The sequence below is a fragment of the Vipera berus genome (assembly GCF_964194415.1).
Source record: "Vipera berus genome assembly, chromosome: 1".
Taxonomy (NCBI): domain Eukaryota; kingdom Metazoa; phylum Chordata; class Lepidosauria; order Squamata; family Viperidae; genus Vipera; species Vipera berus.
This window is the reverse complement of record NC_138202.1, coordinates 2,185,882-2,212,752: the sequence shown is the minus strand read 5'-3', so window position 1 is coordinate 2,212,752 and position 26,871 is coordinate 2,185,882. Positions and strand designations below refer to the sequence as shown.

General features: G+C 44.8%; 1 protein-coding gene across 2 annotated transcripts in view; it reads right to left on the bottom strand.

Annotated features, from left to right (window-relative positions):
- The window catches only part of LOC308677033 (nicotinamide riboside kinase 2-like), an 828,951-nt gene that overhangs the window by 5,120 nt on the left and 796,960 nt on the right, over positions 1-26,871 (bottom strand). The window contains exons 1-4 of one of the 2 annotated variants that reach the window (XM_081343157.1): positions 17,931-18,142; positions 8,661-8,751; positions 2,668-2,716; positions 2,275-2,446 (exon numbers count right to left, since the gene is read on the bottom strand). In XM_081343157.1, coding sequence (XP_081199283.1) covers positions 2,275-2,446; positions 2,668-2,716; positions 8,661-8,751; positions 17,931-17,956 — 338 coding nt within the window. In that variant the 5' untranslated portion in view covers positions 17,957-18,142. Of the gene's footprint in view, positions 1-2,274; positions 2,447-2,667; positions 3,566-8,660; positions 8,752-17,930; positions 18,143-26,871 lie in introns of those variants that run through there. The other variant, XM_081343158.1, reaches the window with a different exon arrangement.

The following is a 26,871-nucleotide window of genomic DNA, read 5'->3' as shown; positions in this document are numbered from 1 at the left end:
GAAACAAAACACAAAACTGCAGTAAAGGCAAAACAAGATCAGCAGAGAGTCATTGGAATGTAACAACACTCGTCATACCCACTTCAGGGGTTTCTCCCCAAAATGCATTGCAATGTGTCACTATGAAGACCCAATCATCCAGGGCAAAAGCATCTTAAAAACATTAAATCATGGCAACCGAAATAATCATAATCACAATCATAATATTTGGAAGGGACTTGGAGGTCATCTAGTCCAACCCCACCCCGGCTCAGGCAGGAAGCCCTCTACCATTTCAAATGGTTGTCCAACCCCTTCTTAAAAACCTCCAGTGTTGGAGCATTCACCACTTCTGGAGGCAAGTAGTTCCACTGGTTAATTACTCTCACTGTCACGAAATTTCTCCTTAGTTCTAGGCTGCTTTTCTCTTTGATTAGTTTCCATCAGATATTAATTCATCAGATTAATTCCATCAGATATTAAGCTCAGATGTTTCATTCCTGAAGTCTGAAATGATGTAAGGTTTCCTGCCTGAGCAGGGGGGTTGGACTAGAAAGCCCTAATAAGCAGGCATATACATAGAATGAAGGCTACTGCTAAGCTTGTAAGCCGCCCTGAGTCTTCGGAGAAGAGCGGGATATAAATGGAATTAAAAAATTTTAAAAAAATAAAAATTAGAAGACCTCCAGGGTCCCTTCCAGCCCTGTTATTCTGAAGTTGGTATGGCAAGGGTCCCAACGACTCTCTGACTCTCTACCTATCTAATTTTTTATTTTGAGTGATGAAGTTGCTTGGGTGAGTCTCAGGTTAACAAATTTTGGTCTGGATCAAAGGTGTAAAAGAGTCACTATGTTCGATTTAAGAACACGGACATTGGGATGCTGGGATATTGCGGTGATTGATCAGTTTTGGTGAAAAGAAGAGCCAAATAACCAACAAGCCAGAAGATAAAAGTGTCTCTTGCATTGCAAGAACTGGACATTAATTGGCTCTGTCACCCAGCAGAGATTATGGTCAATAAAGTTAATTGATGCCAGCTGCCAAGCCCCCAGTTGTGATAGCAGCCAGAGCTGAATGATGGTTAACATTTGACATCTATATTTGCAGTGTTGCGGTACAATTTGAAAGGGTCATTCCCCCCCCCGAATTACATGAAAAAAGGCCCCCTGCACAAATGATCCATTACACAATAAAATATAAACATTTTTCAGAGCCTTGGAAATGAAGCCATGCCCATCTCTAGAAAGACAAATTTTAAAGGTAAAGAATGCAACATGCCCAGAATTGGAATCACAATAAGTTGGTAAGAAGAGAGTCTTTGATATTAAGTGACTTAAAAAGAGGGATACTTTCTGTTAAGATACTTTGTAAAGCTTCAGAATTCAGGAGGAGGAAGAGGAGGAAGGGGGGGGGAAGAACTGTGGGGTCCTTAGTGCTCTCTGAGCTTGGTGGTTTTCTTGCAACGTTTCAGGACCCAGCTCGGTAACATCATCAGGGCTAGAAGGGCAAATGGTTTGTAGAGAAGAGGAGGAGGAAATGGCGAAGGAGAAGAGGATGGAAGATAGAAAAAAAGAAAGGAAAAAAATGGAGGAGGAGGGGAGGAGGAGTGTCAACGCTGCTTAACATCAGATGCTCTTGCTTTGACGATATATGAAGATGAAGCCATTTTCCCCTTAACTTGTGTGTTACTTTTAGAATTAGAATTAGATGATGCTGAGGGGGGGGAGGAAGAATGCATATGGCAATTAGTTAGACATAACAGCATGGTAGTAGAGGAGTGTTTTTCAAGGTTTTTTGAAATAAGAGATGATAAGAAATGGCAGGTTGGCGAACTGGAGGGAAAGCCTGCATTTCAAGCTAATTGGAGAATGTGATTTATGACTGTTAATTAGAGGAGGGAATTGTGCTTTGCTACTATGTGTTCAGGGGAGGGGAATTCAGATTTTGGCTTCAACCATGTACGTGCCGATGCTATGCCACTCAAATAAAGATTCTTTAAGGTAAACAATGCCTGAAGAGTTTCGTCTGTCGGAACCATGACAGATGGTCAGGAGGAGCAAGAGGAGGAGGAGGAGGAGGAGGAGGAGGAGGAGGAGGAGGAGGAGGAGGAGGTGGTTTGGGCTACTCTGCTTTACCAAAAAAACAGGGAGAGTGGAGTGTTAATAATTACAGGAAGCTGTTGTCCAAACTTCAGAAGCAGGATCATGTTGAAAGTAAAAGTGTCCAAGAACTACTTTAAAAATATTCAACACTATAGCTGTTTAAAATAAACAATAGCAACATTGGGGTGTCTACCTGTAATTATAAAGCAGAAATCCCTCCACCACCAGGATGTGGATGTCCTCAGGGTCAGGCACCTTCAACTCGTGTGACACGTTCACCCCGTGTGATCGGGCAAACTTGACGGGGTTCTCTATCCAGGCCTTCACGGTGTTCACCATCGCCTCCATATCCAGGGAAGCCATAACTAGTTAGAAGAAACCAACTTTATGTAGACACACAATGCACAGGCCCGTTTAGAAAAACGTGAAACTCAGTGTGAATGTATGTGAATTAAAGAAGTGAATTTATAATAAAGTTATTTAAATGTTACGGTTAAGATTTGTTTTTAATAATAATAGAAGAGTGATAAAAAATATACTTAGGAAAATATACATTACTGCATCCTACAGCGAACACTGTTCTTACCATCCCATTGCTTAAAGCCGTCGTCCCCGACTTGTATTTGATCTTGTGGCTGAAACATAGTGATCAATAAAACAATGCTGCAAAGGCAGGCTGATCAGTTACTTAAGATCCGATCACAGCCTGGACGCTACTGCAAAACACACGCACTCACAGACACACACAAGGCAGGTTCTTTTCTTAGCAAAACTGCACTGGTGCACACCGATACACCCACCCATCCCCCTTGTCCCAAGAACCTTAAAATGCACATTTTATTTTTTATTTTTATTTTTGCTCTGGAGTACTGATCAAATTGCTTCTCCCGATTTCAAAGGCTGCCTGAAATGAGTGCATTGGACATGGTCTCACAACTCTGCATTTTAGTAAGATGTTTCCTTTGAAGTCACTGCTCTATGGGTTAGATTTTTGCCCCCGTGGCAATCGGAAAGGATCTGATGGAACGATGCTATTGCGCTGACAACCAGGAACCAGAAAGGAAAAAAAAAATAATACACACTAAGTCGTGTTGCCTAAATGGAGTGGTGTTGTTTTACTTGGGGAGACTTTGGTGCTCTCTGACCTTGGCGGTTTTCTTGCAGATGTTTCATGACCCAAGTAGGGAACATCATCAGTGCTAGAAGGGAGGGAGATTTGCAGGGAGGAGGGGAGAGGATGGGGGAGGAGGAGGAGAACTGTGGGGTCCTTGGTGCTCTCTGAGCTTGGTGGTTTTCTTGCAGACGTTTCATGACATAACTAGGGAACATTATCAGTACTAGAAGGGAGTGGGGTTTACAAGGAGGAGGACGTGGTGGTGGAGGAGGAGGAGGAAGAGGAGGAGGAAGGAAGAGGGAGAAGAAAAAGACTGTGGGGTCCTTGGTGCTCTCTGAGCTTGATGGTTTTCTTGCAGACGTTTCATGACCTAACAAGGTAACATTATCCCTGCTAGAAGTGGGGAGTTGTCTTTGTTATTATATACACCTATATTTCACAAGTTGCCTTCAGGACTGTTTCTATGAACTGTAACTATTATACAAACCGTAGTTAGAATAATAGTTGGAGATTTCTGACTTTCTTCTTCTTCTTGATCTGTAAACAATCTCGGGTCTGAAGTGCTCTCTGAGCTGGGTGGTTTTCTTGCAGACGTTTCGTTACCCAAGCACCGATATTGTTATCTAGTTGGGTCACGAAACGTCTGCAAGGAAACCACCCAGCTCAGAGACCACCCAGGACCCCTCATTTCAACCCTGAAGCTACAAATATTCTCTTCTAATAAGTACAATATACTTTTTTTCCCTAAATGTTAAGACTGCCACAGAATTCTAGGTGCTCCAAACCTATTAATATCTCCCATTTCCTTAATCTTACTCTTGGTCAATAAGGCTATCAACAGTTGGGTCAGTGAGTTAAGAGACCCAGAGGTTGGATCAGTGCAACAATGCAGCAACAAGGTCAGTAAAACCCAACAGCTGGGCTCCTATGTCTGGTGACCCTGCAGACAAGTAAATTGTCCGGCGTGAATGAGCAGGTCCACGCACGAAGGTGCAACGAAACTGATCTACTGCTAAAAGCTTACACACAGCTAGCACCTGGAAGGATTTAGATACAGGTCAATGGAATTCAAGGAAGATTGGATTCATTTCACTCGCGGCTATGTAGGGATCCTAGGCTGGTCCCGTTCTTGAGTTTAATTACCTGGATTTATATTCTGCCCAGGAGAGAAAGGGCTTTTTCATCATCTCAGCCCAACCAGGCAACAAAATAGAATCGATTAGAGCTGGAAGGGACCTTGGAGGTCTTCTAGTCCAGCCCTCTGCTCAAGCAGACGAACCTATGCCATCTCAGACAAGTGACTGTCTAGCCCAGACACGTCAAACTTGCGACGTCATGTGACGTCGCGCGACGTATCGGAGCCTTTTCTCCATTGCCGGCAATGGGGTGGGCGCAGTTTCCTGATGACGCATCCGGCCCGCGGGCTAGCAGTTTGACACCCCTGGTCTAGCGGCCTCTTCTTAAAAATCTCCAGTGATGGAGCGCCCACGATTTCTAGTGGCAAGCTGTTCCACTGGTTAATTGTCCTCACTGTCAGGAAGTTTCTCCTTAATTCCAGGTTGCTTCTCTCCTTGATCAGTTTCCAACCATTGTTTCTTGTCCTGCTCTCTGGTGCTTTGGTGAACAACGTGACCCCCCTCTTCCTTGTGGCAGCCCCTCAAATACTGGGAACGCTACTATCATGTCTCCCCTGTATCTTCTTTTCTTTAGACTAGCCAAACCCAAGTCCTGCAGCCGCTCTCAAACCCTGTTTCCTAGAAACTGAAGGAATAATGTGTCCATAATCCTTGCTTTTGCTTCCATTCTGCCCGGATTCCTTTGAGTGCCAATGAAATCCTGGTCTAAAAATCAGAATTCCAAAATCAACTGGAAAGATTTTTACTCCTCCAAAATCGGCAGACTGGGAATATGCTACCTATCTGATGCAAAGGGATTGAGGAACCATGGTGGGTTCGCCCTGCTTAAGTTCCCTTCACTGTATCAAAGGACCAGCTGTCCATTTTTTTTTTTGTAGAGGTAAGATATGTTTGTCCCAAAGGTGCTTTTTTTCAGGAGGCAACTGGAGTTTCTTATTTTTTTCTTTGAAGACGTTTCGCTTCTCATCCAAGAAGCTTCTTCAGCTCTGACTGGATGGTGGGCAAGGGAAGGATTTATACTGCTTGCAGTCATCTGCTTATTAGTACTCTCTCTGAGAGTCACTGAGGCCACTTGGAGGTTTTTCTATGTCCTCAGAGTCACCTGAGTGATGCAAATGGATCTGGAGCCTTCTTGGAATTGCTGAAAGGACTGTGTTGTAGACTGGAGATAGATGATGTAGTATCCCTCCTCCTCTGTTGAGAGAGGGCTGGTCAATTTTGACATAGATGGCCTCTTTGACCCCTTTCAAACCAGCAGTCCTCTGTCCAGAATGTTGTAGTAGTAGTAGTAGTAGGAGGAGGAGGAGGAGGAGTAGTAATAGATTTGGAAGGGACCTTGGAGGTCTTCTAGTCCAACCCCCTGCTCAGACAGGAAATCCTATATCATTTCAGACAAATGGCTGTCCAGTCTCTTCTTAAAAGCTTCCAGTGTTGGAGCATTCACCGCTTCTGGAGGCAGGTGGTTCCACTGATCAATTGTTCCGACTGTCAGGAAGTTTCTCCTTAGTTCTAGGTTGCTTCTCTCTTTGGTTAATTTCCATCCGTCGCTTCTTGTCCTGCCTTCAGGGGCTTTGGAGAATAGCTTGACTCCCTCTTCTTTGTGGCAGCCCCTCAAATATTGGAACACTGCTATCATGTCACCCCTCACTCTTCTCTTCGTTAAACTACACATACCCAATTCCAGCAACCGTTCCCTATATGTTTTAGCCTCCAGTCCCCCAATCATCTTTGTTGCTCTTCTCTGTACCCTTTCTAGAATCTCGACATCTTTTTTACATCGTGGTGACCAAAACTGGATGCAGTATTCCAGGTGTGGCCTTACCAAGGCATTGTAAAGTGATATTAGTACTTCACGTGATCTTGATTCTATCCCTCTGTTCATGCAGCCTAGCACTGTGTTGGCTTTTTTGGCAGCTGCAGCACACTGCTGGCTCATATTGAAGTGATTGTCTACTAGGACTCTGAGATCCCTCTCACAGTTGCTACTATTGAGCAAGGTACCACCTATACTATACCCGTGCATCTGGTTTTTCCTGCCTAAATATAGAACTTTTTTTTTCTCACCACTGAATTTCATTTTGTTAGATAGCGCCCAGTGGACTTCGCTGTCTTCGAAAGAGTGGCTTTTGTCTTTCAAATGCAAAGGGATTTCTGAATGTGTTCCGGATGTGCTTGTTCTCCTGTGTGGATGAGAAGCGAAACGTCTTCCAAGAAAAACAAGAAAGTCCAGTTGCCTCGTGGAAAAGCATCTTTGGGACAACTATGCCCTGGATGACGGAGAATCTCCAGAGATGCTAAGATATTTGAGTTGCAGTTCTCTGGATGGACATTTGGTGGCAGTCCTGGAAGCCTATGTCCTTGTCTGCTGGCTCCAAAATCCACAGCTCAGATTAGGTAGTCCCTAATCCTGGGTTTCCCAAACTTGACCACGTGTGGACTTCAACTCCCCTGTGGCTGGCTATGGAATTCTGGGAGTTGAAGTCCACAGGTCTTGAAGTTGCCAGGCTTGAGAAACACTGGTCTAATCCCTGTTTCTATTTATTTATATATCTTTTTATTAGTTTACAATATAAAAGACAAAACTAAATAATAGGAAAAATAGGAGAGGGAAAAAGGGAAGAAAAGGCATAGAAAGGAAATGGCTAGCTGGGGAATTCTGGAAGTCCACACGTCTTAAAAGTTGCCAAGCTTGGGCAACCCTGATTTAATTAATCCCTGTTGCATTGGGCCAAATTAAACTTGTGTTTCCTTCATTGGGCAAATATCACATGCCGTGCCAATCTCTACGGAGGCCTCTCGACATCCTATTTTTGAAGTGAGAGAGTTGTGAGAGGCAGCCACACACTGGCAAACAATATCTTATCTACACAGGCACATATTATCCGCCACGCCAAGTATGTTAATTGAGCTCCGATTTATCCATAGTACAGACGGTGGGCTGCACAGAGAAGACGTTAGATTAAGGGAGAAGGCTTTTAGACAAGTGAACACTGCCCGAAGGGGACAATTGAGAATTGAGAGGGGAAATATCTGCAATCCTTTGTATAATTTCCTTGCTTTGCTTTTTTTTTAAAGAAAAGCAAGCATGCACGTCAATGCAAAAAATAAAGTTCGGATAAACATCTTTCAGATATGCACAGATTTAAAATGTGTGTGTGTGTGTGTGTGTGTGTGTGTGTATAACATGATATGTGTGTGTGTGTGTACACACACACACACACACACACACATCGTGTTATATTCAGAGAACAATTCCAGAGAGTTAATACATTCACTTGTCATTGGCTCAGCCAATCTCATTGTACACATGTTGCACTATGACAGGGGTAGGCAACCTTGGCTCTTTTATGACTCGTGGACTTCAACTCCCTGAATTCCAGGAATTCTGGGAGTTGAAGTCCACGAGTCATAAAAGAGCCAAGGTTGCCTACCCCTGTACTATGACAATAAAGGTTGATTTGATTTGATTTGATTTTTTTTAAAGGGGGACGGCAGAACATTTGGTTTTGAAACACTGGAGTTTTTTAAGAAGAGATTGGACAACCATTTGTCTGAAACATTATAGGGTTTCCTGCCTGAGCAAGGGGTTGGACTAGAAGACCTCCAAGGTCCCTTCCAACTCTGTTATTTATTCTGTTATTATGTCCATTCGATGCAGGAAATCCCTATGAGAAGAGCTAAAGAGAGGAAGGGGAGTGAGGCAGGTTTTTTGGGAAGCGGGGGGACACCCCCACTATTTGAGCCAAATATGTAGAGATGCCAATCTATATTTCCCAAATGAAAACACACACATATATATATTTCTTATGACCTGTGGATAAAAGGGAGGTTACTTTATATCACTGTTTTTCAACTTGGGCAACTTACAAGATGCATGGACTTCAATTCCCAGAATTCCCCAGCCAGCATGGCTGGCTGGGGAATTCTGGGAGTTGTAGTCCAAGTATCTTAAAATAGCCAAGTTTGAAAAACACTGCTTTATACAATGGACAGCGCCAATAAAGGCCAGATGTAGTTATGTTTCACTAGTGAGAAGGTAAGACAGATTGGGCCCGGGTCTCCAAACACATCTGTCCTCCTGCCCCTACTCACATTAACCATGGTCCCCCAAATGGGGAGTGGGAGCTTGCACCCTGAGTCCAAGCTGGAGTTAAGAAGGCAGTTTCCATCCCGATCCCCCCATTTTTCTACAAAGACCCCCTAAGTCCCACCTCTGCTAACCACGCTTGGCTTCCTAAGGTGCCACGAGACTCACCTTGGGCACCCCTGGCCAAGCTTTCTCAATTCAATCAACCGCTCGATCAACCCAGGGTAGAAAGTTCAACCTACCTTGAAAAAATCATCCTGGTGGACCACGCAACAGTTGGGGAGAACTTGGATAAGTCTATTGGTCAGAGTGGTCTTGCCCCCATTGGTCACACTAGAGGAAGGAAGGTGAGGCAGAAGAGCGAAGACAAGGTTAGGACATGGACCGTGGGAAGAAGCCGAGTGGTGAGATGAGGACCAGAGTGGCCTTCTCTGAGAAGAAGCGGGACCTCCTTCTCCTTCTCAAAGGCCCCCCAAATGTCCCCAGGCATCCACCCCAGACCTCTGCGTGCCCCACAACTCTGTGGCCTGAAAGAGGACCTACTTCAGAAAGACAGGACTTTCAAGTAAGGTTTCTCAACCTCAACAATTTAGTGGACTTAACAGACTTCAACATCTGAACAGACCAACATCTGAATAGGCTAACATCTGAATGGACTTCAACATCTGAATGGAGCAACATCTGAATGGATCAACATCTGAATGGACCAACATCTGAATAGACCACCATTTGAATGGATCAACATCTGAATGGACCAACATCTGAATAGACCAACATCTAAATGGATCAACATCTGAATGGACCACCGGCTGAATGGATCAACATCTGAATGGACTTCAACATCTGTATAGACCAACATCTAAATGGATCAACATCTGAATGGACCACGATCTGAATGGACCAACATCTGAATGGACCAACATCTGAATGGACTTCAACTCCCAGAATTCCCCAGTCTAGCATGCTGGCTGGGGAATTCTGGGAGTTGAAGTCCATGCATCTTAGATATGCTAAGGTTGAGAAACGCTGCTTGCAAGAAAACCTTCACCATTGTGCTCACTCCTTAATTCAGTTATTAACTCAACCCACGTTCTGCCACCATCTTCTGCTCCATCCCATAATTCTCCAGGTACTGTACATCTGGCTGTGCCAAGATTCCAATCCAGAGGAATTTCAACCTTTGGCTGAAAGACTCAGGGTGCCTTACCTGAAAAGAGGTGTAAATTCATCCAGCCTTGACTTACAACCGTTCGTTTAGTGACCACGTCACCGACAAAAGGGACTTATGACCGTTTTTCACACATATGACCGTTGCAGCACCCCCCCAAGGTTACATGTTGAAAATTCAGAAACATGGCAACTGGTTCTTGTTTGTGACGGTTGCAGCGTCCCAGGATCATGTGATCCACCTTTTGCAACCTTCCAACCAGCAAAGTCAATGGAGGAGCCAGATTCGCTTAACAACCGTGTTACTACTTTAACAACTGCAGTGATCCTTTTAACAATCGTGGCAGGAAAAAACGTAAAATGGGGCGCAGCTCACTTAGCAATGGCAATTTCGGACTCAGTTGTGGCTGTAAGTCGAGGACCTTTGTGTGTACATTTTCCTAAGCTTTGGGATGGAGCTGCATAAATGGTTTTTTGCCCACCCAGGAGGAGAAAGGCAAATGCGTTTGCTGTTTTTCAGCGTTTATTGTACTGTCCAGTGTCACCTGCTTCCTATTTTGAAGAATTAAGAGTCGGCCCTGCACAAGTGACTCCCTAGGTCAGGAGTGGGGCATCATGACTTTGTAATAATGCCGCTTGGGGTGTGTGTGAAAGCCCTAATAAGCAGGCATATACATAGAATGAAGGCTACTGCTAAGCTTGTAAGCCGCCCTGAGTCTTCGGAGAAGGGCGGGATATAAATGGAATTAAAATAAATAAAAAATAAATAAAAAATCATGGTCCTTTTATGACTTGTGGACTTCAACTCCCAGAATTCCTGAGCCAGCCCAGCTCAGGAATTCTGAACCATTGCTGGCTCAGGAAATCTGGGAGTTGAAGTCCACAAGTCATAAAGAGGCCATTGTTCCTCACCTCTGTCCTAAAATGCCATGCTGGCTTAGGAATTCTGGGAGTTGAAGTCCAAATCATAAAGGGACCACGGTTCCCCACCCCTGACCTAGAGGAACTGTGTTATACGGAGCCCTTGACTTAATGTTTGAAGTTGTAAGCTCCTCAAAAAGGAGATGTGGGACCCAGATCCAAAATTCTATTCTTGGGGGGGAGGGGGGTGTCCCATAGTCACATGACCACCCTTTGGCCACTTGGCAATATGGCGTCATTGACGGATGTTTGCAGCCTCCCCTGGTCACGTGAACAATGGGCCCTATCCAACAAAATGCATTTTAATGTGGAGAAAAGCAAAGTTTTACATTTAGGCAGGAAAAATCAAAAGTACAAGTACAGATTAGGGGAGACTTGGCTCAAAAACTGTAACTGTGAGAGGGACCTTGGAGTCCTAGTAGACGATCACTTGATTATGAGCCAGCCGTGTGCAGCAGCGGCCAAAAAAGCCAACGCAATCCTGGGTTGCATAAACAGAGGCAAAGAATCAAGATCACGCAAAGTATTAGTACCGCTTTACCAAGCCCTAGTGAGGCCACACCTGGAATACTGCAGCCAATTTTGGTCACTGTATCACAAAAAAGATGTTGAGAGTTTGGAAAAAGTTCAGAGAAGAGCAACTAAGACGATCAAAGGAGACTGGAGACCAGAACATACAAAGAACGGCTGCAGGACTTGGGTTTGGCTAGTCTAAAGAAAAGAAGAAATGGGCGAGACAGGATAGCAGCGTTCCGGTATCTGAGGGGCTGCCACAAGGAAGAGGAGGGGGTCAAACTATTCTCCAAAGCACCAAAGGGAAGGACAAGAAACAATGGTTGGAAACTGACCAAAGAGAGAAGCAGCTTGGAATTAAGGAGAAACTTCCTGACAGTGAGGACAATTAACCTGTGGAACAGAAGTTGCCTCCAGAAATCGCAGGTGCTCCATCACTGGAGGTTTTTAAGAAGAGGCTAGACAGTCACTTGTCTGAGATGGTATAGGTCCTCCTGCTCGAGCAGGGGGATGGACTAGAAGACCTCCAGGGTCCCTTCCAGATTCTATTCCATTCCATTCCATATTCTATTCTATTCTATTCTATTCTATTCTATTCTATTCTATTCTATTCTATTCTATTCTATTCTATTCTATTCTATTCCATTCCATTCCATTCTATTCTACTCTACTCTACTCTACTCTATTCTATTCTGCTCTATTCTATTCTATTCTATTCTATTCTATTCTATTCTATTCCACTTGTCTATTGAACAGTCTCATTCATCGGAAAACTGATTTTTCCCACACCCAGGGGAGAACCCCCTAACCTTCTCCCTGCCTTTGTTGTAGGTTCGAAGAGGAGCGAAACCAGGCCAGGAGGGGGAGGAAGGGGGGGTCACCCAGACCCACTGGGGGAGCAGATCTGGAAAGGGACCCTTTCACCCAGCCATGCTGTATTTCGTTCCAGGGCAGAAGTACTGTTCTAATAAGTAAATAAATAACCCTATAAAATAATACTTTTCAATAAATACTGTAGTTGTAAAAGAATTAGCCCTGAGCATTAAATAAAATTAAATGAATACATTTAAATAGGTAATGTTAAATGAAACCTTTTAAGGCTTATTTTTTCTTATTTAACTTGATTACATGTTATTACAGTATTATTCATTTACTGATTGATGTCACGAAGCGGTGTTACCAGAAAGCTACTGATTTGGGCCCCAAATACGTGATCCTTTGCGTTTAAACTTTCCGTTTTTTAAGAATAAAAGTTTTATGCTCCGTGGCACTAGTTGGTTTTTCCCCCATTTGGGCTCCTAAGTTTTTTTTAAAAAAGACACAGACACATACAGACACCCCCCCCCCAAATTTCACCATCCACTTCTTCTGAGTGAGCAACAAGAGAAGAATCTGGCTGCGTTTAATCAGGCTGCCCTCCCCCCAAAAAAATCTAGAGCCCACCCAATGGGTTGGATGCTCTCGGCTGGGAATGATGGGAGCAATAGTCCCACTACTTGAGTTCGCCTCGGCTTTCTACTTTGCACTCAGAGCAAAGCGGGAGGAGAGGGGAGGGGGAAGGAAAGAGCGCTTATTCCAAAAAAAAAAAAGCGCCTATTCAAAAAGGAAAAAAAAAGCGCGCCTTTCCTAAGCGGGTTCCTGATTGGCTGGCCGGCGGGCGGGGCGCTCGGCCGGATTGGCGCCGGCAATGAATGAAGGCATGACGCAAGCAAGGAAAGAAGAAATGAATGAATGAATGGATGGACGGAGTTTCCCGCCCTGACGGTTAAAAACTTTCTGTTTTGCGTTCCTTCCCCCCCCTTTTTTTTTAACCTCGAACTTTTGAATGGGTTTGGCGGGCGCGGGAAAGGAAGGCGGGAAGAAGGGAGCGGGGGGGGCAGGGAAAGAGAGAAAAGCCCCCCCCTCCTTCTATCTAGATCTGTGGGGGAGGGGGGGTTCTCCTTGGGGTTTTTTTGCGCCCCGTTAAGGGCTTCAACGCCTTTTAACTCAAAGAGTGACCGGGTTTGGGGTTTTTTTAGGGGGGGGAAGGCAGGAAAAAAATGTGGGTTGGGGGGGATGAGCCCTCGTACGATCTCTTACATCCGTTTGGCGGGAGAAGGGGGAGAGGCGTATGGTCATTTTTTTCCTCTATTCTTATTCGTATAGGTCAGGGGTAGGCAACCTCGGCTCTTTTATGACTCATGGACTTCAACTCCCAGAATTCCTGAGCCAGCTTGGCTGGCTCAGGAATTCTGGGAGTTGAAGTCCATGAGTCATAAAAGAGCCGAGGTTGCCTACCCCTGGTATAGGTTCTCCTGCTTGAGCGGGGGGGGGGGGTGGAGGGCTGGACTAGAAGACCTCCAAGGTCCCTCTCAGCTCTACTCTATTCTATTTATTAAATTTCTATGCCGCCCATAGCGTAAGAGGTGTGACTCTGGGCTTTTTTTAAAAAAAAAATTAGGAAAAAATATTACAATCTGGGCCTTTTGAAAAAAATAAAAATAAAAAAGTCTATGTCAGATACAATCAACATTAAAACCAAACACACACACACACACACACACGTCCCTCCCCCAGCTGGCTCTCCTAACTTTGCCCCCTCTATTCTTATTCGTATAGGTTCTCCTGCTTGAGGGGGGGGGGCTGGACTAGAAGACCTCCAAGGTCCCTCTCAGCTCTACTCTATTCTATTTATTAAATTTCTATGCCGCCCATAGCGTAAGAGGTGTGACTCTGGGCTTTTTTTAAAAAAATAAAAAAAATAGGAAAAATATTACAATCTGGGCCTTTTGAAAAAATAAAAATAAAAAAAGTCTACGGCAGATACAATCAACATTAAAACCAAACACACACACACACACACACACACGTCCCTCCCCCAGCTGGCTCTCCTAACTTTGCAACGGGACCTTTTCTTGGGTCCGTGTTGATCATATTTAAATAATAATAAACCTTTATTCTCAAAGTACAACATGTGTACATTGAGATTAGCTGAGCCTTCCCCCCCCCTGCTCTCTCCCCCCCCCAACACACAGTGACAACAAACCCTCCATCCTACCACACCATGTGAACCCGGCCTTTTTTTTTCTGGGTTGGCGGGGTCGGGGGTGGGGGGGGGAAACTGTCCGTCGACTTGGGAGGATAACAATAACCCTCATCCTCCCATTTCTGAATCCCGGAGAGGGAGATTTTTCTCTTGGGGGGGTGGGGAGTGAATGCTGGACGGGTCTTTATTCATTTCTTTATTCAGCTTGGTATTTTGTCTGGGGGGGGGGAAGGAGAGTCTTCTGTCCTATGTCTGGGGAAAACCACTTCAAATTTCTTAAAATTTGCCTTAGTAGAGAATTGAAAAAGAGAGTAAAACACACACACACACACACACACACAAACCCCATCTAATCTTCCCTGCTTTTCATTGTTTAAGCCTGTTGGGGGTCCCCCCCCCTATTCTGTCTTTTTAGGGAAAAGGGGCTGCTTTTTATTTGGGGGAACCCCCGGATCAGAGCCCTAGCTCTCCTGCCAGGCCAAATGAGGGAGGCAGCCCCCCCCAAAAAAACCCCCATCTAACCAGTAGCCCTGACTAGACTAGACTAGAATAAACTTTATTGTCACTTTGAATGTACGCTAATCGGTATGCATTAAAATAAACATGCCCAAAATAAATATTATGCTTTTCTTGGTTTGAGTGGAGCTTTGTGATAGTTTCTTTTTTTTTAATATTTGCATTTTGTATTGTTGTTAGCCGCCCTGAGTCCTTCAGGAGATAAGGGCGGCATATATTTATTTTTATTTATTTGTTTCGATTTATATACCGCCCTTTTCCCCCTGGAGGGACTCACGGTGGTTTACAGGGCAAATTAAAGCAGTGCAATGTACAGATTAAAATAAAATGAAATTAATAGCCCCAAAAGAGAGAGAGAGGCCCTCCTTAGGGTGCCACCGGTCAGGGAATGCGGGCGGGTGATCCCCAGAGGGAGGGCATTCTCTGTGGGCGCGCCTGCCCTTTGGAATGATTTACCTGTGGAACTCCGGACTGTCCCCGACCTGCGCTCGTTTCGCCGGGACCTGAAAACCTGGCTTTTCGATCTATCTGGCCTGGACTGAGGGGGTTTTTAGTTTCAAGTTTTTAACATTGTTTTATTGTTGGGCTATTATTAATTTAATTCTTTTTAATTCTATTTTTAATCTTAATTTATATTGTCTTTTAAATATTGCCCTGTGGTTTACAGGGCAAATTAAAGCAGTGCAATGTACAGATTAAAATAAAATTAAATTAATAGCCCCAAAAGAGTTTAAAATTTAAAAAAAAAAACCTTAAAACCCCTCAAGTCCAGGCCGGATAACTCAAATAGCCAGGTTTTTTAGGTCCCATAATAAAATAAATAAATAAAAAAAATACAGAATTATCCTTATACCCACACGTATTATATGACACAGAGAAACTACACGGCCTTCCTGTTCTGTCCAGGAGCTTGACTCATGGGGGGGGGAGTGTTCCACCCAATACACAAGACACACACACACACTCACACACACCCTCGGGCTGGGGTTACACAACAGGCAGCGCCACTTAAAAGCCAAGACCCAGTTTTAACAGTAGCCGCTGGCAACTCTTCTAAAGGACAAATGGCTTCCCCTTTTAGGTTAACCATCAAGGCACGAGGCCATTGCTGAGAGCTTAACATTTTTTAGCCTGTTCGTTCTGCAAAAACCCTCACGGGATTTCCTCCTTCCGGGGTCGTTGCTAGTATAAAAGCTTGCATAGGACACCTCCCTTTCCCCCCCACCTCCAACACCTGGTTTGTTTCCCCCCCCCCCGTGCAAGTCCTTAAACGGCCTTCAGAAGATCTGTTTCTTAGTTAACAGTTATATTTATTGTCTGAACTGCTTGTAACTTTTGAGAATCTTGTTGCGGCGCAGAGTCGCTTGACCGTGGGAAGGCGGGGGGGGGGGAGGCCGGCGGCGTATTAATTAATTCAATAAATCCATCATTCTGGTCAATGAGATCCGAGGCAGACCGCAAAGCCACCGCCTTCCACCCCCACCCCCGCGCGCGCCCTGGTTTCTCTCCTGGCCGTCAGCGACCAAAAAGGGAATAATGGCTTGTTTTGGAAGAGACCCAGCCTATATATATATATATATATATATATATATATATATATATATATATATATATATATATATATATATATATATATATATATATATATATATCAAAAAAATAAAGGGAACACTTAAAACAACACAATGTACTGTATTTAATAGTAGGATGTCTTAACTTGTGTTCCCTTTATTTTTTTTAGCTGTGTGTGTGTGTGTGTGTGTGTGTGTATTTTATTTTATTTTATTTTATTTTAATTCCATTTATATCCCGCCCTTCTCCGAAGACTCAGGGCGGCTTACAAGCTTAGCAGTATATATAGAAGGCCAGATCTTTAGAAGGCCAGATCCTGAAGCTAAAACTCAAATACTTTGGCCACCTAATGAGAAGGAAGGACTCACTGGAGAAGAGCCTAATGCTGGGAAAGGTTGAGGGCGAGAGAAGAAGGGGACGACAGAGAAGGAGGTGGCTGGATGGAGTCACTGAAGCAATAGGCGTGAGCCTAAATGGACTCCAGAAGTTATATAATGTAATTTTTTTTTGGTTTTGCTAACAAAACAAAAAAAATTACACAAATATGAGCTGTCACTGCTGTGACTACTACCTGTTGATGGCCTTGGGTTAGGCTGAAACAGGAAATAAGATTTGTCCCATGTTTGGGGCCTAGCAAGGTAATCTAAATACTTAACAAACATTTAAAATATATAATATATATATGAACAGCCACGAAGGACATTTTCCCATCTGATGAAAGAGGAACTCTCTTTGTAGTTTTCAAATTTCCTTTTTTTTTAAAAAAAAATATTTAATTCCTGAGGGGGAGGAGGGGTTGGACTAGAAGACCTCCAAGGTCCCTTCCAACTCTAGTTATTCTGTATTTTATTCTGGTAGCCTCCCACCACAGTTACTTCCGTGCGTGGTATAAAGGTGGAAGGGGGGTTTTTTCGTATTTTTTCATCCAATCCCGTTCACAATTCCCTGGAAACTGAAAAGCTTCTAAAATATCTCAACCTCCTTGGAAATATAGACCCGCGCATTAATTCCAGCCTTCGATCCTCCACGAGGCTAGGCTATAAAGCAGCAAACATTGAATTTTATTTTATTTTATTTTAATTCCATTTATATCCCCCGCCCTTCTCCGAAGACTCAGGGCGGCTTACAAGCTTAGCAGTAATTCTTACACCGCTCAGACTCGCAGTCGTTGCAATGGGCGCGGCGATAGAAATTGAATGAATGAATGAGCGTATAAATAAAGAAAGAAAGAAAGAAACATCTGGAGAGATTTCAGCATCTGAATTTTGACCTCAACTCTGCCCGGCCTTCTTCTAAACCCGCTTTTGTCTCTCCTGCCTTCTTCACCGACAAACCTTCGATATCCATCCTCCGTAAAAATGAATTCACAAGCACGCGGGGGGGACACGAACACGCGTCTTTCCTTCCCGCAATATTTTTTATTTTATTTTTTTTAAAAAAACACGCCCAAAACGATCGAATTAAAAAAAAATCGAACATAAAAGGCCACGCGTTTTAAAGCCGCGCGTAAACAGAAATTGCGCAGTAAAACCAACAACAACAACAACAAATCACGAATAAATAAATACACAAAGCATGGAGAGCGGGAACGATCCGGTTAAACGAATTCCAAAGAAAACAGAAACGAAGGAGAAGGGAAGAAAAAAAAACACACACACACAAAACGGCAAGGCAAGGCACGCCGCAAAAGGCAGACCCGGGTGGACCTCTGCGTCTTTTCCCCAATCCGGTCCGTTTTTCTACCTTTCCCACGAAAAGGGGGGAAAAAAAGCAAGGGTTGAAGGAAGAAGCCACTTACCCTCCGATTCCTATGATGTATTTCATCTTCTCCGGAGGGGTTGGGGGTGGGCAAGACGCCTTGTTACAAATCAATGAAAAGAGGGCAGACCCTCTCTCTTTTCCAGTCTCTTGTTTCTCTCTTCCTCGCTCTCTCTTTTTCTCTCTCTCTCTCTTTTTTTCTCTCTCGTTCTCTCTGTCTCTCTGTGTGTCTCTGTCTCTCTCTCTCTCTCTCTCTCCTCTCTGTGTCTCTGTCTCACTCACCCTTTCCGCAACTGAAGAGGAAGGAGGCACTGCCTGCCCCTTATCTACCCTTGCAGCCAGGCAACTCCCCCCTCCCCCAGCCCAGCCTGCCTGCTCCTTCTCCCCCCCTCCCCACCCCCTGGCTATGGATGGAAAAAAACCCCTCCAGCACGAGGGTGGGGGGTGGGCCTCAGCCTGACCGGCCCTACCAAGAGTCTCCTGTCATCAGTGGTCATTTGCCCAACAGCTACACCTGTCAGCTTCTTTTTCAGTCACACTCACACACAGACACACACAGACACACACACACACACACACACAAAGAGAGGAGCTTGGCTTGGTTATAAATAGCCCCTGGACTGGATGCCCTTTGCCTAAATTAGTCCTGGGGAAGTATGTGAGTGTCACCCGCTTTTCACTCATTAAAGGGCCTCATTAAACCTTGTTTAACAGGGACGCGGTGGCTCAGTGGGTTCCCGAGTGCCGCGTAACAGAGTGATGAGCGCCTGTTACTCGTCCCAGCTTCTGCCAACCTAGCAGTTCGAAAGGACGTAAAAATGCAAGGAGAAAAATAGGGACCACTCCGGTGGGAAGGTAACAGCGTTCCGTGCGCCTTTGGCGTCTAGCCATGCTGGCCACATGACCACGGAGATGTGGCCACATGACCACGGAGATGTCCTCGGACAAGCGCTGGCTCTTCGACTTTGAAATGGAGATGAGCACCGGCCCCTAGAGTCGGAAACGACTAGCACGCATGTGCGGGGGAACTTTGACCTTTACCTTTTAAACCTTGTTTATTTGTATCCTTTCCTTTCTTATGCTTTACACATCACTCAAGGTGGCAAACAGATCCAACGCACCTTACGTCCTCCTATTTTCCCCCCACAACAACCCTGTGAGGTAGGCTGGGCTGGCAGAGAGTAACTTGCCCAAAGTCACCCGGTTAGTTTTCTTGAGGAAGGCGGGATTAGAACTTCCTATCTGCTGATGGGCTCAGTGTCACTTCACTGGCTTTCATGGCTAAGGCAGGGCTAGAACTTCCCAACTCCCGGGGGTTGGCCCAAAGTCAGCCAGTCGACTTTTCATGGCTCAGACGGCGCTAGAATTCACCATCTCCCAGTGATTGGCCCAAGGTCGCCCAGTCGATTTTCATGGCTCTGACGGAGCTAGAATTCACCATCTCCCGGTGGTTGGCCCAAGGTCGCCCGGTCGACTTTCCTGGCTCATATGGCACTAAAATTCACCATCTCCCAGTGGTTGGCCCAAGGTCGCCCAGTCGACCTTCATGACTCTGATGGCACTAGAATTCACCATCTCCTAGTGATTGGCCCAAAGTTACCCAGCTGGCTTTTATGGCTATGGCAGGACTTGAACTCATGGTCTCCTGCTTTCTAGCCTGGTGCTTTAACCGCTAGACCAAACTGCTCTCTTTTAGCCCAATCCTCTCCCCCATTCAAGCAGATCTTATGCCAGGGGTGGGCCATTAATTTTCCCACGTGTGGAGGACCGAAGCTACAGGCTGCACTTAATTCTGCTCAAAATTAATCTTATTGCTTTATACAAAACAGCAGCCAATTACCTGAATTTGATTAGCTGCTGCTGGGAAGAATGCACGTTACGTCTTATTTACATTTGATTTCTAATTTCCGATTGACTTCACGCAGGCTGGACAAGGACAGCCAAAGGGGCAGATAGAGTCCAGGGTCCATGAAATGTCCAGGTCTCCCTTATACCATTCCAGACAAATTTTCCTAGAAGATTATCTATTAAATACCTTTCCCTCACACACACTTTTTGCGTTTATCGGCAACATTTCTTCACTCTCCATGCATGCTCCCAACCCTGGATTTTTTTTCTCTCTCTCTTTTTTATTCCTCTTTCCTTCACTATTTGTGATGTTGGACTTGTTGATTTTCTGAGTTGTTATAGTACCTTACAGCAGTTTATAGTAGAAACACCCCACCTCACAGGTGCTTTACAGCCCCCTCTAAGCGGTTTACAAAGTCAGCCTGTTTGCCCCCAACCATCTGGGTCCTTCTTTTACCAACCTTGGAAAGATGGGGGGCTGAGTCAACCTTGAGCCGGTCAGGATCGAACTCCCGGCAGTGGGCAGAGTCACCCTGCAATGCTGCATTCTGACCATTGTGCTACCAGGGCTCTTACAAGAGAGAGAGAGAGAGAGAGAGAGAGAGAGAGAGAGAGAGAGAGAGAGAGAGAGAGAGAGAGAGAGAGAGAGAGAGAGAGAGAGAGAGAGAGAGAGAGAGAGAGAGAGAGAGAGAGAGAGAGAGAGAGAGAGAGAGAGAGAGAGAGAGAGAGAGGAGATGGAAGGAGCAAGAGAGAAAGACAAAAATGGAGAAAAAGAAGGGAAGGAAGGAGAGAGTAGAGGGAAGGAAAGAAAAGAAAGGTAGAAAGAAAAGGGTGCACAGGAAAGAGAGAGGGAGAGAATAGCAATAGCACTTAGACTTATATACCACTTCATAGTGCTTTACAGGTTAAGCAATTTATACAGTCAGCCTATTTGCCCCCAACAATCTGGGTCCTCAATTTACTGACCTTGGAAGGACAGAAGGCTGAGTCAAACTTGAGCCAGTCAGGATCAAACTCCTGGCAGTGGGCAGAGTTAGCCTGGAATACTGCACTCTAACCACTACGCCATCGTGGCCCTTCCTTCCTTCCTTCCTTCCTTCCTTCCTTCCTTCCTTCCTTCCTTCCTTCCTTCCTTCCTTCCTTCCTTCCTTCCTTCTTAGCACTAACACTTAAGACCTGCTAGTCTTCTCTGAGCAGTTTACAAAATCAGCCTCTTTGCCCCCAACAATCTGGGTCCTCAACTTACTGACTTCGGAAGGATGGAAGGCTGAGTCAACCTTGAGCCGGTCAGGATCGAACTCCTGGCAGTGGGCAGTGAGTTAGCCTGCAATGCTGCATCCTGACCACTAAGCCACCAGAGCTCTTCTATATACAATGTCTACCTAGCTGAAAATCTTTGGGTCTCTTGCTGATTTCTGTATCCCTCTTGGGGTGTCAAACCTAAACCTTCATTGGAAATGAATTCTAATCCGGAATAAGGAATTTCTGCTTAAACCTCACATCCCAAATTCACAAACAGCCCTTCAATCCTAAGGAGCAAAAGGCTTAAAAAATAACCCAGCAAAAATATTTTGGGCATTATGAGATGGATGGTGTCGACACAAAAAACAAAACAAAACATGAATTTGGGGAAACTCAGGTGACAGGGGAAGACCGGAGTGGGGGTGGGGTGGGGGGCTGGCATAGAATGGTCCACGGGTTCGCGAAGTTAGACACAACTAAGAGACTGAGCAACAACGGATGTTGTTTGCCCTCCAAGAAAAGCTGAAGGTGCAAAGCATCCTAGAACTTTGCCTGGGTTTTATCTCTCTTATCTTGGTGGGCCTTTTTAAATTATACAACTCTGTGAGTGAGTGAGTGAGTGAGTGAGTGAGTGTGTGTGTGTGTGTGTGAGAGAGAGAGAGAGAGAGAGAGAGAGAGAGAAAGAGAAAGAAAGAAAGAAAGAAAGAAAGAAAGAAAGAAAGAAAGAAAGAAAGAAAGAAAGAAAGAAAGAAAGAAAGAAAGAAAGAAAGAAAGAAAGAAAGAAGAGATGGAGGGAGCAGGAGAGAAAGAGTGAGTGTGTGTGTGTGTGTGTGAGAGAGAGAGAGAGAGAGAGAGAGAGAGAAAGAAAGAAAGAAAGAAAGAAAGAAAGAAAGAAAGAAAGAAAGAAAGAGAAGAGATGGAGGGAGCAGGAGAGAAAGAGTGTGTGTGTGTGTGTGTGTGTGTGTGTGTGAGAGAGAGAGAGAGAGAGAGAGAGAGAAAAGATGGCTTTCATTGTCCAGTTGTGTCCACCTTTTTGATCCAGATCTTCATCGCCTCCCTCTGAAGTTGTGTTTTGAAGGCACAAAGCTGGGAATGGCCCAAAGCTGGCCGGCTTCCCCAGATAAAGGAGGCCTGGAAAAAGAGGAGAGTCTATATGGGGCCTTCTCCTCTCTTCCGGAAGCCAAGTCATGTATTGATTGCTTTTTTCTTTCTTTCTCTGCTTCCTTTCTTTTCTTTCCTTCCCTTTCTTTCCTCCCTCCCTCCCTCCTTCTTTTACTTTTTCTTTCCTTCATTTTCTCCCTCCCTTTCTTTCTCTGCTTCCTTTCCATTCTCCCTTCCTTCCCCTTTCTTTCATTCTTTCCTCCCTCCCTTTCCTCCCCTTGCTTTTCCTTCCTTCCCCTTCCTTTTTTCCCCTCCTCTTTCCTTCTCCTCCATACTTCCTTCTCTTCCTTATTTCCTTTCCTTCCTTCCTCCTTTCACCCTTCTGCTTTCCTCCCTCCCTGCTTCTTTCCCTTCCTTCCTTCCTTCCTCATTCTATTTCCTTCTCCTTCCTTCCTTCCTTCCTTCCTCATTCTATTTCCTTCTCCTTCCTTCCTTCCTTCCTTCCTTCCTTCCTTCCTTCCTCATTCTATTTCCTTCTCCTTCCTTCCTTCCTTCCTTCCTTCCTTCCTCATTCTATTTCCTTCTCCTTCCTTCCTTCCTTCCTTCCTTCCTTCCTTCCTTCCTTCTTTCCTTCCTCCCTTCTTTCCTTTTTCTGCTTTTCTTCCTTCCTGTCACTGCACGTTTTTTTCATTGTTCGTCAGAAAGTTCATTTCTAACTGTACATTTTCCCCTGCTCTCTGCACCTGTTGTGATAACTTATCTGGTAACCATAGTGAATCCCATATGACTAGCTATGTTATGGTTTCAGTCCGTTTATTGCGCATGTCTAGAGAAAGTTCTTTGCTGTTACTGACTATTACGTTAGGATGTAGTGAGCTAGCTCTGTATAATATATATTTAGTTTTTATATTTTTGTAAGTAAAAGATATTTAGTAAGATTATGCGTCGTGTTTTTATTGCCTTCCTGCAAGTGTATCATGCATTCTCTGAAGCACGGTCCGTCGCCCTCTACAAAGGTGATTTTTACCTTGACATTTTGGTAGCAGAGGATGGTTTGATTTATGTTTTTGGAGATGCATGTTTCTGCGGCTGTTATCAGTTAGTTAGTGCTAGTGAGGCAGTGGTGATTAACTGCTGAAACATGTCAGGAAGGAAGCCACGGCTGAAAAGGAGTCTTTCTGTTGGGCATCTCCCTTCGACCTTAAGAACTCCGATAGCTTCGGCCACATGCCTTGGAGAAGACGCACCTGCTCCTGTCTACGATGCAAGGTCAGTCACTCCTTTTTCTACTTTTCCAAGCTCCCTGGCAGCTGTTTTTGAAAATGTTCACACTCCAGGGGCTCAAGATGAATTTCAAAGGCTTGGAGTGAAACCTAAAGTTCAGCCGAAGAAAATTCCTTCTGCTCCTTCAAGCCTCAAGCAAACTATGCGAGATAGGGCTATGCAAGGCTACTGTGAACTAATTGGGGTTTTTGAAAGGCGTTTGCAACAGGCAAAGGAATATGTGTCAATGGTTCAGCAATATGAGAGGAATTATGAGCATGAACCGGCCATATTGCCACACCCACAAGGAGAAGCCATATTGCCTCCTTCTTTCCCAAAGCCAAAGTCACGCCCATCATTGAGTGTCATGCAAGACGAATGGGAACCGGAGGCTCCTATGTCACATGATCATGGGCTGTCTCAAAGGACATACAGAGCCACAGTGATGCCTGAAGCAAATGTTATAGCACCATCTACTGGTGAAGCTGCATTAAGACATAAATTGGAGCTCTCACTCTCGCAATTGTCTATGGAGGAGTCTTTGCTCAGAGATACAGGATTTCTGCCGTTATCTGAGGCTCCAGTCCCTGATGGTGCTAGGATTCCTGTTACTATTGCTTCTCCTGTTAATATTGCTTCTATGCAAGCCCCTCTACCTGGCAGAGCACAGCCATATTTAACCCACATGCAATTGCCACCGGGTTCTTATATGCGAAGGCCAGTGTCATCTGCAGATTATGCTAATGCACCAGCCCCAGCGCCAGCGTCTCCTGCTGGCCAGGGTGGAATAGCAGCTCAAAGACAGTCACAGCCAGCACCAAGACTACCGGCAGCTTCAATGCAACTGCCGCATGTCCAGGCACGGACGCCACTGGTGCCCCCTGCAGGTTATGGTCGGATTGCACAACCTGCACAGCCAGTACCTCAATTGCATATTCCTCATCAAACACCTTCCATTGTACCACTGGCTGGTGATTCAAAATTAAAGAAGTCAGGACAGAATTACAGGGCATGGGTCAGTGAGATTGGACTTTTGCTACGCAGAGAAGGTACTCACATGATGGTGTTTAATCCTCCTGCCCAGCCATGGACTCCTGACATATGGGACTTGGATAATAGAGCATGCACAACATTATTGATGTCAATGGACACTGAATTGCAGCTCACGTTTTTACAAGATGCAACTGCCCAACAAATTTGGACTCAGTTAGAGGCATGTTATCGGCCTACATCAATTGAGTCTACATGTTTACTTTTGTCTGAGTTCCATGGTTCCAGATTAAAACCTGGTGAACATATTGGAGCACATTTGACTAAAATGAAAGGTATTAGAAAAGAACTGGGTGAAAAAGGCTATCCTATTGATGATTTTCAAATGATCAGCATTATCATCAATTCTTTGAATCATGAGTGGAAAGATGCTATTTCCAAGATCAATCAAGTGCCTATTGCTCAACGCACAGTGGATCATGTATGCAGAATTTTAGCCGAAGAAGAGGCACTTATGCAAGCTGCGCCACATTTAAGGGAACCACCTGCATCAAGAGCTTCAGCGAGGCGTGCCTTCCGTGGAAGGACCTACGTTCCAAGAATGCCAAGATGCTACATCTGCAATTGTGTGGGACATGCCACCCGGGATTGTCCCCAGCGAGTTCCAGCGCCCGTCACATACCAGCCCAGAGGAACAGATTCCAGAGGAGGCAGAGGTAGAGGCGGACGACAAGGTCGTGGTCGTGGTTCCAGGCGTGATCCACAAGCTCCACTTGTCACATTGGTTGTGACCAACGATCCACAGCCTCAACCAGAGTATGACAGACGACTTCTTTGGACTTTGGACAGTGGAGCAGCATTACATGTTACCTACAGAAAAGAGCTTTACACAGAGATGCACGAGCCTGAACCTGAACTTCGTGAACTTTACTCTTTTTCCAATCATCCTGTTCAGGTCATGGGAAAAGGAACTGTTTATATTGAAGAGCTTGATGCTCTCATTCCAAATGTTTACTACGTTCCGTCTGCCAGTAGTAATTTGCTTAGTCAGAGTCATTTGTCTAGGTTTTCTCATTTTCAGGTCCACCATCTTGAAAAAGCAAGTTATATAGTCAAAGACGGAGATATTGTTGCTGAAACCATGTTGATTGGTGGTGTTTATTACTTAAAACCAAAGTCTAAGCAGCAAGAGCAGGCAAGTATACACGTTCCAAAAAGCACAGGCCCAGAGAGAGACGTCCCAGAGAGAGATCCTGTTGCTACTCCAAAGGTTCCTAATAATGATAAAAAGACAAAAAAGACACAGGTTGCTCACAGCAAGCCTGGGGTTCCTAACAAAAATGCTAATGTTGAGAATGCACTAACAGGTAAACCTTTGCATTCCAGGTGTATCCATAAGTGGCACAGAAGATTGGGTCATGCCAGTTTCCGTGTTCTGAAGAAGATGCCAGAGTTCGCAAGAGGTTTGGATCTTAAGGGGTGTAAGGTGTTCTTGGACTGTGCTGTCTGCAAGAAAGCCAAATCCAAAGCAGCAGCAATTCCAAAACACGCTACACGCCTGTCAACACGCATTTTTGATTTGGTACACACTGACATAGTTGGTCCTTTTGCACCAACACTTGGTGGTAAAAGATATTTCTTGACAATCGTTGATAATTATACTAGATATGGATATGTATATCCTATGAAAGAAAAATCTGAGACCTTTCAGATCTTTAAAGACTTTGCTAGTCTTGTCTATACCCAATTCGACGTCAACATTGCCAGAATCCAGAGTGATCGTGGTGCTGAATTCATGTCTCAGCGTTTCCAGGACTGGATGCGTGAGAATGGGATAGTACATCAGACATCCGCTCCTTATACTCCAGCTGAAAATGGAGTGGCAGAACGCAGAAATGGAGTTCTGCAAACCATGATGCGTTGCCTCCTTGAAGATGCTAACCTCAGTCTTCCATACTGGGGTGAAGCTATCAAATATGCTAACCATATCATCAACCGTACTTGGAGTAGTGTGATAAATCAGACCCCTTATTTCATGTTGTATGGACACAAGCCTGATCTCTCACATCTCCAAATTTTTGGTTCCTATGCTATGGTGAATATTCCTTTAGCCCAAAGAAAGAAAGGGGGTCCTGCAGCAAAAAGGATGAGATTTATGGGCATTGATGATAATTCAAAATGGAGCAAATACATTGACTCTCATCATGTTATTGTGGTTTCACAATCTGCTACTTTTGAGGAAGATGCTGACTGGTCCAGGATTCATTCTAACGATCCTGGAGTTTATTTTCCTAGAGACGATGTTGCTGATGCCACACAACCTGATGATCAAGATTCACAGGATAATGTTCCTTCCACGAGTTCTTCTCAACCTACTGTTCCGTCTTCGCAAGCCGCTGATGTTGCTGCTGGCGACGATGATGAAGACGAGGACGACACGGAAGAAGAATGGACGGTTGGCCCGAGACGTTCCAAGAGGACCACAAAGGGAATCCCTCCAAAACGGTATTCGTGGCAAGTAACAAAAACACCTGTAC